We start from the raw sequence: 14,396 nt of genomic DNA on the forward strand, positions 1-14,396 counted from the left end.
CCATGTAATCTTAACACTTTACGTGCAAAGGTTAAGAGGTTGTGGTCATTTCCCGTACTTCTGTGAGATCACGTTGATTTTAAGACTCAGTTGAAGACTTAATGACATTCTTTGCAGCGCAGCATTTAAGACACACCACTGGATTATTTTCTCACTCAAATTCTCAGTCACACCATGTAAGTGTCCAGGTAACAAAGGAAACACAATCGGATTGGCCGGCTGATCGCAGGAAGTAAATAAGAAACACAGCAAACCAAAAGAAAAACAAACCAGAAACAAGGATTTATGTATTAAGACAAACATTTGAGAAGGCAACTCTTACAACAAAATCAAAGTCAAAATGGCAGCAGTCTTTAAGACGTGTTTCCTCTTATAGAGGTTGCTGTGGCGGTGTCCGACTATATAACAGATCGTGTGGTAACAGGGCCGACGGAGAATTCAGAGACAGAGTTGTTACGTCAGTTCCTAAACAGTGAAGCTGCTGTTGGCACCCGGTGATCACACACTCATGCACTTATTTATGGCCTTTTTTATTAGCTCATCAAATCTATCCTGAATCAGACCTGCAGCAAGTCTACTTTCTCTCTTGAATCTTGCGTGGTGTAAATGCATTTATTCCTGGTTTGTGAAACGACAGAGTTTTGTGTCTTGAATGGCTAAAACTGCAGCAGGCGGGAAGCATTTCAATCCTTCAGCTGATAGAGGAAGACCTCGCTGTCCGAGTGTTTGTGCTGACGGTGGTGTGGATTTGGCAATAGGAGGTGAAAGTGTGTGATTGGTTTGGCTTGTCTGTGTCGGCTGGATTTGACCCTGTATGAATCCTGCAGCCTTATCACCATCATTATCAGGTATTCTTCACATTGTATTCCTTCATTAAATGACCACACTTCATAAATAGAAAATTCCTCACGTGAGATACAGATAGAAGATGATTATCACACGTTAACTGTTGCACAAAAAGAAAAACAAGTCACTCAAGGGATGAAATGGATTCTCTCCAAAATAAATACACTTCCTGTGTCCGTGGAGAGTCATAATGTAGGTGTGGCCGTTCTCCTATAAAGCATCAAGGTGTACAAAGTCTAAACAACGTATTTCTTCGCAAACAGTCTTTTGTTTTTTTTGTTCTTCGTCTGTTTTTCTTGCTGTTGTTTTTGTGTTAGAAAGGGCCTGAGTTGGGTTTGTTCCTTCAGATCGGGACAGTTGCTTCCATCCCCGACCGGAGTCTGACTCGCATCAAAATCCTCCGCAGGGATCGGTGTGAATGTGCTTGGTTCATCTCGCACAGTCACAGTCACACGCACGCAGACACACGCACACGCACACACGCGCACACACACACACACTAGCAGTCACTCACACCTTTACATGGGTGGAACGAGCATTCCGGGCATTGCTGTTGGGTGGACAAACAAACAGACGGAGAGAAGGGAGGAAAGAGAAAACACTTTTAAAACACAGCCAAATATTTTTCATCGTCATAAAAAATTCCTTCATAAATACATCAATATGTCTTCCCATCTGTGCAGCTGTGTGTCTGCAGCGACATTTAAAACATCAATAGACAAATAAATCAGAAAAATCGAGCAGGGACACATCATACAGTTTCTCTCTCTCACACTCTCTCACTGTGCGAATGGGAACAGTTGGTGTATTTTATTGTATGTTTGTGTGTGTGTGCGCCTGACAGATTGCATCATGGTGTATTTAAACCCAAGGGATGGGTGTCAACTTGTGAGAGGCAGAGCCCAGCCCAAAGTCACACACACACACACACACACACACACACACACACACACACACACACACACACACACACACACACACACACCTTGTACTTGTAAATGTCTGATCCAACCCTTACCCTCACAAACACCTAAGTCGAACTTGAACCTTCAAACCAAGTCTAAATCCTCAAACAAGCCTTTGAACCTCTGTCTCTAAGACTTGCCAAAATGGCCCTCACAAAGACTGCTGTACACAGAAGAAAGAAACATTGAATAAATGGTTTTATACTTTATGGCACGGTGAGTAAACTTTAAAGAGATAATAATTCATTGTTAGTACCAGCATGACACAACTCTAAAAATGTTATATGTATGTAAAGTGTATGGAACCCCCTTTTCTTTTTGGTTTCAGGTGCTCACGAGACACACACACACACACACACACACACACACACACACACACACACACACACACACACACACACACACACACCATAGGGCAGGTATACTGCCAGTATAAACTGTCAAGAGAGTCGAACAGTTGTCATTGTTGATCGCTCCCTGGTAAGCTGCCAGTGTGTGATCACCGAGTGTGTGTGACAGAGGAAAGTGTGTGTGTATGTCTGTAAGTGGGGAGTGTTTATTTCAGCTGTGCTTTGAGGCTGAGCTTTATGTTCCCACACCCCCGCACATGCTCTGTCACACACACACACACACACACACACACACACACACACACACACACACACACACACACACACACACACACACACACACACCTAAACCAAGCCAACAATGTTGAGAAATAAATTCCATTTGCCAAATGTCCTTTTCTTGTCTCTGTAAATATCTAACTTCCTGTCTTTTCCCCCAGCCAATAGAAAGACAGGGAGGAGTTACTAGGCAACAGAATGGCTAGATCTGTGCTGTGGGATGAGTCGTGGATGGAAAAGGTGAAATAGGATGGCGAGGCGATGGTGAGACTTAAGGTAGATGGGAAGAAGTTGACAAGATAGACAAGGAAAGTATGAGATGTAAGAGATGTAGGGTTGATAAAATCAGGAAGGTGAGGGGAAGATCATTCAGAGGTAGAAGATGTGAAACAGGCAAATATATGCATTACATACGTTATTGAAATTAGTCAGTTTACTAATTTAAAAGTTGCAAAAACAATTAGTCAACAGAGATAAAGGAAAAGATAGTTGAGGGACATACTTCAGGTGAAGGCCAGGCCTTGTAGAGAGTTGGCTGTTGAGTACTTGCTAGAGTCCACAAATGTTTGATCTGGTAGAGAGACAGACAGGACAGTAGAGAGAGAGAGAGAGAGAGAGAGAGAAAATAAAAGGTTTAAACTCAGAGGAATATAACAAAGGAAGGTTCAAAGTCAGAGAGAGGAGAGATAATTTCAAAAAAAAAATGTCCAAAAGGTGAAGCAGTATAAAAAGCAGACTTGGATAAAAATTGTCCACTCAAGAAAAAGACATTATCTCCCACCAGGAGAATCATAATATCACTTGTGTGTCCATGTGTCTGTGCGTCTTTGGCTAATTTGCATTCTGCTGCAGCAAATTGCATAATATTTTGAATGTCCAGTTATGGCTGCATGCTCAAGGATCTCTTACGAGTTAAAAATAACTTGTTTACTATGTTTACATTAAGAAGCAAATGTGAATGTAGCATGATGGATGGATGTTTGGTCTTTGAGAGTGCATGGCCTTGACCCTGAAAACTGAGAGAACTATCTGAACAATTTAAATGTATTTTGTTGTTTTAGGACGCTAGAATGCTGATATTTAAGTAGGTACAATATAGGTATAATAAGGTCGATTATTTCTATGTTAATCCTCTTACTGTATCGTTTTAGCATGTTAGTGTTTGCTACTTAGGAATAAACGCAATGCTAATGACAATCACATTCGTTTTGCAGGTATTTTGTCATTAACCAAAGTACTGGACACATTGGACACAACTAGATAAAATAGACATTATGATCAGAAACGTTATTAGGATTCATCCTGATGGAGCATGTATGCATGTTTAAAATGTCATGGCAATCCATTTAATAGTTGTTGAGACGTTTCACTAAAAACACAAATCTGAACCACATAGTGGCGCTCGAGGAAAAGTCGGAGAATCACCAAAGTCATGAGGATTCACCCTTTAGGAACCATGAATGCCTGAACTAAATGTACCTGCAATCCATCTAATGGTTGTTAACATATTTCTGTCTGGATCAAAGTAGTGGACTGACCTCAGACCTAAACATAGAGCATGCTCCTACTGTTCGATCAGACAATGACGTGCAACATAACAGGGACTCTAACGGCTGGATATCTGTCGGGGAAGTCCTTCTGCTAAGCATCCTCTGGCTGACTGGCTGTTGTCATGGCAAATTACCTTGGAGCCCGTTGCCGTTGGAGCTGGTACATGAGGGCGGCGGGGAGGAGGAGGGCCGGACCACCGGAGCGAAGGCGGACTTCTGTTTAACGGCGGCCGACACCATGTTGGCTGGAGAGAAGGAGAAGACGCCAGAAGAGGAGGAGCAGTTGGAGGGGAGAGAGGTGGAGGAGGCCATAGTGGGGCTAGATGGGACAACTGGGGTGGTGGTGATTAAATGTTTGAAGAAAGAGAGAAGGAATGAGGAAAAAAAGAGAAGAAGAGATGTGGGATAATGAATGAAAGGGTGGATTAAGGATGAAGGGTGAGAATAAAGGCGAGAGATTATGGTTACTTCAGTGAACTTCATGCTTCAATTTATTGTTTCAGTATTTACAGTTGAAACTCTCAACATTGTGCGAGACATGTTGATGCACATGTTTTTAAGATGTTATGTCAAAGAAATTTGGTTTATTTAGTTAATAAAAGTGTCTATAAATTGGCCTTTTGAGAAGAAGCATAGCACCTTGTCCGCATATATTTATGTTCTTTAGTCTTGAGCTGTTTTCATGGTTTGGACTCTTTAGTTCTGATGAGGGGAAACCGTTTGGGAAACGCCCTTTTGTGTTTCAACGTGACAACGCCACTATAAACAAAGTCAGGTTCCTGAAGAAATAGTTTGGTGTGAAAGAACATCAAACTTCTTTAGGATACATTCAAACAACCGAACTATGAACCCGGCGCTTGACCTCACTGAAGCTCTGAATCGAAGAAAACCTCACAGACAAGTTGCAACATTTTCAGAAGGTTCGAGTCTTCCAAAGTCAGATCTTGATTTCTCGTCCTCATCACCGATGAGAAAAATACCAACGAACAAACAACATCTCAGATCTATCTGAATCCCTCATCCTCCCCTCCCTCTCTCTTGCTTTCTGCTAAATGGAAAAGGGATGCAATTAACTAACCGAGAGAAAAGAGGTGTGGCTGTCAGATGAAAGGAAGCGAGGAAAGGAGGTAGGAGATGGTAGGAGGACACAATGGAGTTGGTGATTGTTTTTAAATACAGAGACTGAAAGCCCCATGGGGGAATCTTCATTCGGCAGATCTGAGACTTTCACTCCCTGTCCACAGCCGTGTGTAGGCACAGCATGTACGATTTACATGAGTGTATGCAATTATTAGCAGCTGTTATTAAACTGGTTGCAATGTAACTGCATTTTGAAGTGGCTTGGCGGCGGCTAAATGGACTGTATAATACGTTCCTTCACTACAGAAGTGAAGTAGCTAATAGCTTGTAAAACATGCATTCCTCTAATGTGTAGCATGTGATTGACAGTGGAGTAAAGGCACACATGCACACTCACTAGCATAAGGCGAGTTGGCTGCAGAGCCGTTGAGGAAAGTAGGCGAGCCTCCCAGGTTGGTCATGCCGGAGTTGTTAGCGTAGCCGTTCATGGTGCTGGTGACTGAAGTGTAGCCGGTCTGCTGCGGCGTGGAGCTTGGCACGTAACCGTGAGGAGACACACTACTGCTGCTGCGCACGAAACCTGCAGGAAGAGAGGAGGAGAGGAAGAGGAGCATGTGGTGATTGGACTGTTGGTCTAAGTGATGTGAACACAGATCATACATGACATAATTTAAACTGTTGTGAGTCACAAATGTAAGTTAACTGTGCTTAATTTTGAGAGAAACTTTACAGATTAAGAAACGATTGCTGAGCAGTGGAAGGATATATGGTGGCCAATAAAATATTCCATAACCTGTTTTTTTTTTTCATGAATGGTCAATTTTGAGAGTTTGGGCAATTTTGTGGAAAGAAAATATCCCAAATACATATTCAGATGTTTATTTTCCTGCTTTATTTGCAGTAGATTTCTCTTAAACTCATCAAAAGTTAGAATTAGATAATGCCTCATTTGAACTTTCAGAACATGTCCAATTCATCATAAAGGGACGAGCAGTTTAACTGACAACACAACAACACATCTATATTAATACATTTTCTGTAACAATAACTATTATTTGATTACAACACAAGAGGAAGTTGTTGAATCAGATTCTATGAATTTCTTTGTGAATATCTTGATTTTGTTTCAAAGATAAAATAGGGGGATTCTGTGTTTCTGGGTCAGAAGTGGTGACGTGTATTTGATTAACTCATTGCTATTAAAATGAACCTACACTATGACGATTAACACTTGTAAAGCCTTACCCTGATTGACCTGTGGGGATTCGGAGACGTTGACGGACAGCTGCCCAGTGAAGGAGTTGACCCCCATCATGCCGCTGTGGGTGGAGCTTGAGAGCTGGCTGTGTCCTCGAGGAACGCTGTAAAGAGCTTCTGCAATGTCCGCCGCGCGTTTCAAAATGATCTCCTACAGGAAGAGAAAAAGCAAAAAAGAACGATTACAACAGGACAACTAAAATAATCATTCTCTTTTTCGCATTCCTTATAGATGTTTGCATGTGTGTGTGATCCTTACCTGGTTATTATGTGGCAAACCATAAAGGGCTTCTACCAAGTCGGCTGCTCTCTTTAAGATAACCTCCTATGAGAAAAAGAAGAGAACTTGCATCAGTTTGTATACAGATAACATGTCTAATGAATCCTTTTGGGGAAAACATCAAAAAAAAAGTTCACCTGTAAGTTACATCGAGGTTTTAGATGATTTTGAAGACGTTAAAAAACAGATGCAAAATCAGACATATAGTCACATGTAAAAGTTATAACAGTTATAAAAAAACATGTGCAATCTTTTCCCCCATTCCCCCCCTTTCCCAACAAACCACCACCCAACATCCCTTTCACCATCTATTCATAATAAAAAAAATTGCTCTTCACTCATTTTAAAGGCATGATTATCTGCTGTCAAGTCTTGGGCTTTCCTGTGTCTTTTTTTTCTGTGTCTAAATGACATGTTAAAGTGACAGGCATTTAAAATATACTATGAAGTAGATCTAAAGTGTTCTGTAGGCTCTTCTGCTGTGCATTGCTGTGCATATCAGACCACAATGATCCAATGTGAGCGGTTCCGGAGTGATGGCAAATATACTTGTCTTGATTTTTATTTCTATGATAAAAAAATTCTCCAGTGTTTGCAAAGGTAAACTACTTCTCAACAAGCAGTTCTCAAAGTGTTATTTTACATTTGAATCTCTTGTTTCAAATCTCTTCTTCTGCTTTCCCAGTCAATTTTCACCTTTTCTCCACAGTTCTCATCATCCCACTTTGCATCCACAGTGGGAATTGCTATCCTATTTTCCCCACCCACCAAACCCTCTACAATTCTCTCTTTTTCCCAGTCTCTCCATTGTTTCTCCACTCCTTCTCAATCGCCCGCCCTCTCAGTCTCTCGACTCCCACCCCGGGGTCTAAGGTGTCTTGTTTAACAGTTAATGTGTTGTCGTTTCCACAGCGTGAGGCCGCCTGGCGAGAGAGAGAAAATTACTCTGTGCTTCACAGTATTAACCTACACTGTGTGACACAATCACACACACACACACACACACACACACACACACACACACACACACACACACACACACACACACACACACACACACACACACACACACGGTTGGCTGCATGTGTGCTCTTTTGAGTTTGTGCCTGGTGGAACATATTGCATCTCCATCAGTGTGTGAGTGTGTGTGTGTGTGTGTGTGTGTGAGTGTGTGTGTGTGTGTGTGTGTGTGTGTGTGTGTGTGTGTGTGTGTGTGTGTGTGTGTGTGTGTGTGTGTGTGTGTGTGTGTGTGTGTGTGTGTGTGTGTGTCTGAGGATATGAGTGGTCAGCAGTTTTAGTGTGCCTCTCCATGGTGCTAAATTCGATCTTTTACACATTATTATGGCCAGGCTGGGTCTCTGTTAACCTCTCATTATTATACTGGTGAGCTGAGTGTCTCTCTCTCTCTTACACACACACACACACACACACACACACACACACACACACACACACACACACACACACACACACACACACATGATACTGAATGTGCGAGCGGTTCCAGTAAGGCAGTAGCTGATAATAAACGGGAAGGAAAGATGATCCTCTGGTAACATCATCATTATCAGGTCTGCAGGCCTCTGCTACTAAATCACTCAAAGCCCCCTGACTGCTGCGATCGATGCACTTTAAATTCTTTGCCTGTTCACGCCTTTTCATATTTAGAAACAAAGCTACTCACATCGCCTAATTAATCTCTCCCAGGTTGCGTCTGTAAATAAGAAAGCATTGTTTGTCGGATTACCTCCAATACGAAGGAATAGTGCTTCCAGCTGCATTGTGTTGATATGCATGAGAATGAAAGTGTTGTTGTTGATCATCATTTATGTTTCAAAACTGATTGAAAAGTCTAAAATAATCTGGTTTTGGCGTCCCGAGGCCCTGAACTTTTAAAAATGAAATTGCGGTCTAAGTATACCTTTCGGGTATCAATTCAAACAGTTGAACGGCGTTAGATCCATTATACTGCAAACATGTTTTGTTTGTCTCCTGGATGTGATGATGTGCATGTCAATATGTGCCTCAGTTAAAACTAAGTGTTTTACACATCATGTACTGATGATAGAAAGTAACTTCACTTCAATGTCTATAGGTCACAAATAAACATTAAAATATAGTATTTTAGTGCTTAAACAACATTTATACAGTGTGTAATCTTGACGTTTAAACTACTTTGCAACAACATTTGGTCCAGGGACGAAAGTGAATTCTTGACCTTGGAAATAATAGTTACACAAGATAATCTTAATATAAGCTCCACCTACTTTCTTTTTTCAAGCGTATCATGGTCTTCAATAGCACATACATACATTCAGTCCAATGATGTGCAAACCACCAAATCAGTGCTTTCACTGGGTTGTGTTGGGATTGGCCCTCTCCTTCATGTCTCTGTCCATGTACTGCTTTCTGGGTTTAGGTAATGATGAATTATGACAACAGTGACAGAAACCAACTCTGAAATGTGTCATTTTTAATCACAGATTGCTGCATTTTTCTTTGATTCCTGTAATTGATAAAATAAAGCCTGATTTTAAAGCTTTAATCTACAAGAAAATAATTTGTCTTGATTCATGTGATCGTCCTACATTGTCTTTATCTGTCAAATATCTATGGAGTATGTGCGTGACACGCACCCATCATTGTTGTGTCTTGTCAGTGTTTATACAATAATCATCAAGACACAAGCCTTTGAGTTTATTTAAATCTTGTTAATTTGTCAACTTGTTAAGTATAATGTATTATTGTCTGTCAGGTACATATGCAGACAGATAATGACAGCCAGAGAAACGATGGATGAGTGAAAGAAAATGCAGATTTGATGGCAGAGAGAAAGCATAGCTGGAGGTGTCTCGGTGCTTTTACTGTCTGAGTTATGACCAGCTCTAATGTGATAACCATACATTACACACACACACACACACACACACACACACACACACACACACACACACACACACACACACACACACACACACACACACACACACACACACAACAGAATGCATTAGGACCAGGAAATGCTGAGCTGAGTATGGAGTCAGATGTGTGTGTGTGTGTGTGTGTGTGTGTGTGTGTGTGTGTGTGTGTGTGTGTGTGTGTGTGTGTGTGTGTGTGTGTGTGTGTGTGTGTGTATGTGTGTGACGTGCGTGTGCCGGGCAAGCACAGACATGACACACACATGACTTATTCCTCCCTAATGCTGGTACATTAGTCGCTTGATCCGCTTCTAATGTCCCATTAGGGATGCCGTACACGCAGGGTCACACCTCGCACCGAGATGATGTCATCCTGCACATGTAGGCTCAGATGTGGGAGACAATCACACAGGCACGCACACACGCACACACGCACACACGCACACACACACTCTCTGCTAATATGATGAAAAAAAGAAGTGTGTGGTTTCAGATTTCAATTCTCACTGGTGAACATCAACATCTATATGTATGTGTGTGTGTGTGTGTGTGTGTGTGTGTGTGTGTGTGTGTGTGTGTGTGTGTGTGTGTGTGTATATATATATATATACATATATATATATATACGTATATATATATATATATATATATATATGTATATACGTGTATATATATATACACGTATATACATATATATATATATATATATACGTATATATATATATATATATATATATATATATATATGAGAGAGAGAGAGAGAGAGAGAGAGAGAGAGAGAGAGAGAGAGAGAGAGAGAGAGAGAGAGAGATATTCCAGGTTTCCTGACTGCATTATTGCAGAATTACTCATTTTGGTGATGCTGATGTCATGACCTAAAGTACAATTTATGACCTCATCAAAATGAGTTGCGTGAGTCACCAAAGGAAGTCACCAGTCGAATGTGGGTGACACACACTGGTTAACTGGTCAAACCTTTCACTGGGAAAGTCTCTGCACATTTCTGCACACAATGATTCCTTCAAAGTACAGTGGTTTTGCATGTTGTCAGTGAAGATTTCCTCTATTATTCCACAATGTTATTCTGGTAAATAATAACATCCTATAACTGAATGAATCTGACTGTATTCCAAAGCTGCACAAATAGAGTGATTTACCATTGTGCTTATCTTTTCTAGATATCACAAGTCAAGTTTCCATTCAAATGTAAAAAATATTTTGAACAGAAAATGCAAATGAATGCATGTTTCTATCCACTACCGTTATGTGAATGTTAGGCGATGCCAATTCGAAACCAAGAAGGGGCAATGAGATGACCTACTGTATTCTAAAGACGACCAGTCAAGTCACATGCTCAGGGGTGCAGGTAAAACCTTTCTGCAAGAGTGCAAAAACATCCCCTTTCCTTCATTAGGTTTGAGAAATATCCAGAAACTTGAGATGTTATTGTCTTTCAGTGCTGTTTATTTTCTTCCACCTTGCTGCAATGAAATGCTGTAAGGCAAGCTAAGAGATTGATTTGTTTAAGCATCCAAAGAAGCATTTCTAACATTTTGAGTTGTTTGAAGCGACTGAACATTTAGAGCAAATATTTAGTGCATTAACAAGAAATGTGCAGCATTCTTAATACTTGTGGTTGTACTGAGAAGCTCCAGGTCTGGGAGTGTGTCATTTGGGCATAAAACAGCTGGAAAGTCCTTGATTTTCCAACACAAGGTCCCAGATTGTTCAGAATGTAACTTCAAAATGTTTTAAACACGACAATGAAAACCAAGTCTATGTTTTTAGGCTTTAATGTCCCTATGTGTTTTACTGTATACAGTAAGTGTATGTGCACATATGCTGGATGCTGATGAGATCAAGGTGACACAAACTGGCAGCTGAACACCAGTGTGTGTGTGTGTGTGTGGGACAGGCAAAATCCTCTCAATGTTCACTGAACAATTATAGAATCGTCTGTCCACTGGTAATCCTCTCATACACTCCACTGCCCCGCCTGTCTGTCTGTCTGTCTGTCTTCATAGTGCTCGTAACAAACTGCTATAACTTCAATAGAAGGGCTGATCGATACTCGCAACGGGCAGGCATGTTTGTGTGTGGTGCCAACTAAAACACTCGGGATATTAAATCACACACACAAACCTCCTCTCTCTCTCTCTCTCTCTCTCTCTCTCTCTCTCTCTCTCTCTCTCTCTCTCTCTCTCTCTCTCTCTCTCTCTCTCTCTCTCTCTCTCTCTCTCTCTCTCTCTCTCTCTCTCTCTCTCTCGTCATTCCAGCAGTTTGCTGGTTCTAATTTGACCTTTAACTTGTCAGGCTTCAACTAATTAATTTGTCTCCGGTAAGCCAAAGCAAAACAACAACGGGGGCTTCTAAAGAGGTTCGGGTGGATGCTGCAGTAGTGTCACTTATATCACAAGAGAATTTCTTCTTTGAAAAAAGAAGCACGGAAGGCTTTTCTCCATGGACAAGATGTTTCCCTCTTCTCTTCTTGCTAAAAGTTTGATTGACAGATGGTTCATGCAATCATCTGCCATGATCTTTTTGAAAGTGTCTGCCCTTTTCCAAACAGTTTCCAATGACGACTTCACAGGTGGTTCTGTGTAACAAACCATCTGGCGGGTCAGGTTAGTTCTCATTGGAGTTTTTCATGGAAATATCTTGTGGGACATCATTTTGCTTATAATAAGCTCTGGGAATAAGAAAAATACAAATAGGTCTAGAAATGTTAAAGTGCTTAATGGTGAACTGGGGTCAGAAGTGTTCTACATTTTTGGTTCTTATGGTAGGCCCATTTAGTACAAGTTATATGCTAATTTGTTTTATTTCTTCTGACAAGCACAGTCACAAAATAAAATGTGTTGGCTTAAGCTCAGATAAAACACTAATACAATTTTCCAGTAAAAGTTAACTCTATGAAAATCACTGGTAAAGTATTTTGACTTAATTCTTGTATTGTAATTAGTGTACTATCTGTAGTCCCAAAACATAGTAACAGTAATAAAAACAATAAGAATCATAACCATAATTATAATAATAACAACAACCAAGAAAAATAGCCAACTAGTATAGCAACCACTTCTTCTTCTGCACGCCCAGCATGCTTCATGGGAACTGAATGAACAAAATGGCCTGGCCGTAGGTAAAAGCTTTTAAAGGAGCTACATTTTCTCTGATGGGTTGACTTCATCCCTGACTCATACAGCCTTTTGCACAATGTATGTTAACATTTAAATATCACATGTTCAACCAGTCCGTTGCCCTTCAACAATAATTTTAAATCATGAAATTAACCAGTCAGAGTATCAGAAAAGGAAGACACAGAACAGTCACTCTGTATGAATTGTAATCTTGAGCCAGAGTTGCCAGATCAGATTGCCAGATTCCAGTTCAATCCCAAATGAAAACTTGTCCAATTCAATAGAAAACAGCCCAACTCATAACCTTGCCAGAAACCCACTGTAAAAACCTTGATGTGTGTAATAGAAAACACATTATAAGCATACAAAGATGCATCAAATAACCAAAGATAGAATGTTAGATACATTGGCTATCGAAACCCACAAAGAGGGAATGTTAGTGATGACAACGTCAAGGTAAGTAGGTCCTCCATTATCTCTAACGACGATTGAATACACCTGATGTCAAATACATTTTCCCAAATTAAATGAGTTAATAATATGCATGAGTGAACACAGCGTAGCGTCATTGAATACCACGAAATGTTGACAAAAGCCCAAATTTCATCTAGCAGCCCAATCCTATTTCTTCCTGCCCAACTAAATAAAAAGTAGCCCAATTGGGAAGAAACCAGCTGCATCTGGCTTCACAAGTTGGAGCAGGCTCCCAGCATTTTGTTCATTCAATTAATCGAAAATAATCCATAGTTGCAGCGTTACTTCCTGCATCGGCGCTGAATACTGGTCGTAAACTTTGAGCTGTGTAATCTGCCAATATGGACATAATTCTTAGGATAATGAATTATTTGACCACACCACACCAATTAACTAAATAAATGATTGTCTGTTGAGATAATTAAATATACCATATGTAACAGTTCCTGTAGCAACTAACATTAAATGTTGTAATATTCTTTAATTTCATAATTTCAAATATTCATATTTGTCATTGTATTAAATCCAAAACAATACACTTTTTAAACCAAATATAACTTTTAGCTATCATTCTAATCATCCTGTTTCACACGGCGATAGTGCACATGTCATTGCTCACACATGAGCAGGAGCAGGGTGTGGACACGGCGTTAATGACGTTGTGTCATAGCCACATCATCACATCATGACCAGCGCCCACTAACTAACCCAAACCCTTTAATGATGTCGCAGCACAGACAGCCAGTCCTGGACCAGCTCCATAGGGGACAGGGAGCCAATCAACAGCAGCTGTTTAAAAGGTCATGACCCTGCCCACCCAGATAAGTAAGTTGAAACTCAGTATGCTCACACACACACACACACACACACACACACACACACACACACACACACACACACACACACACACACTTTGAAAAGTCATCCTGCATGTACAGATCACAACGACAGGTTTTTGGTATCAAAGCCGCGCTCATTGTTTGGTGCTAATTGTTTACATCTGTTGATCTTTTGAACACTCTGCTTGATCTCCAGCTGATAAACAAATAATCAGTTATGACTCTCTGATCTGGAGCAGATTCAAACGCATCCTGGGAACGGGTTTAAGCAGCTCACACACACACACACACACACACACACACACACACACACACACACACACACACACACACACACACACACAGAGAGAGAGAGAGAGTTCATGAAGAGGTAACAATACAACCCACAAGAGATTTGAAAACATATTCTGCTTAGAAATAT

The 14,396-nt window shown here is 40.6% G+C and overlaps 1 protein-coding gene across 1 annotated transcript in view; it reads right to left on the bottom strand.

Moving 5' to 3' along the window:
- Window positions 1-2,943: 2,943 nt before the first annotated feature.
- The window catches only part of LOC306753610 (transcription factor COE1-like), a gene marked incomplete at both ends in the record, with an annotated part of 75,277 nt that continues 63,824 nt past the window's right edge, over window positions 2,944-14,396 (bottom strand). Inside the window, 5 exons of the mRNA XM_079237499.1 lie at window positions 2,944-3,011; window positions 4,125-4,322; window positions 5,468-5,650; window positions 6,316-6,478; window positions 6,587-6,652. Coding sequence (XP_079093625.1) covers window positions 2,944-3,011; window positions 4,125-4,322; window positions 5,468-5,650; window positions 6,316-6,478; window positions 6,587-6,652 — 678 coding nt within the window. The remainder of the gene's footprint in view (window positions 3,012-4,124; window positions 4,323-5,467; window positions 5,651-6,315; window positions 6,479-6,586; window positions 6,653-14,396) is intronic.

This window comes from Taurulus bubalis (assembly GCF_910589615.1).
Source record: "Taurulus bubalis genome assembly, chromosome: 2".
NCBI classification, from domain to species: domain Eukaryota; kingdom Metazoa; phylum Chordata; class Actinopteri; order Perciformes; family Cottidae; genus Taurulus; species Taurulus bubalis.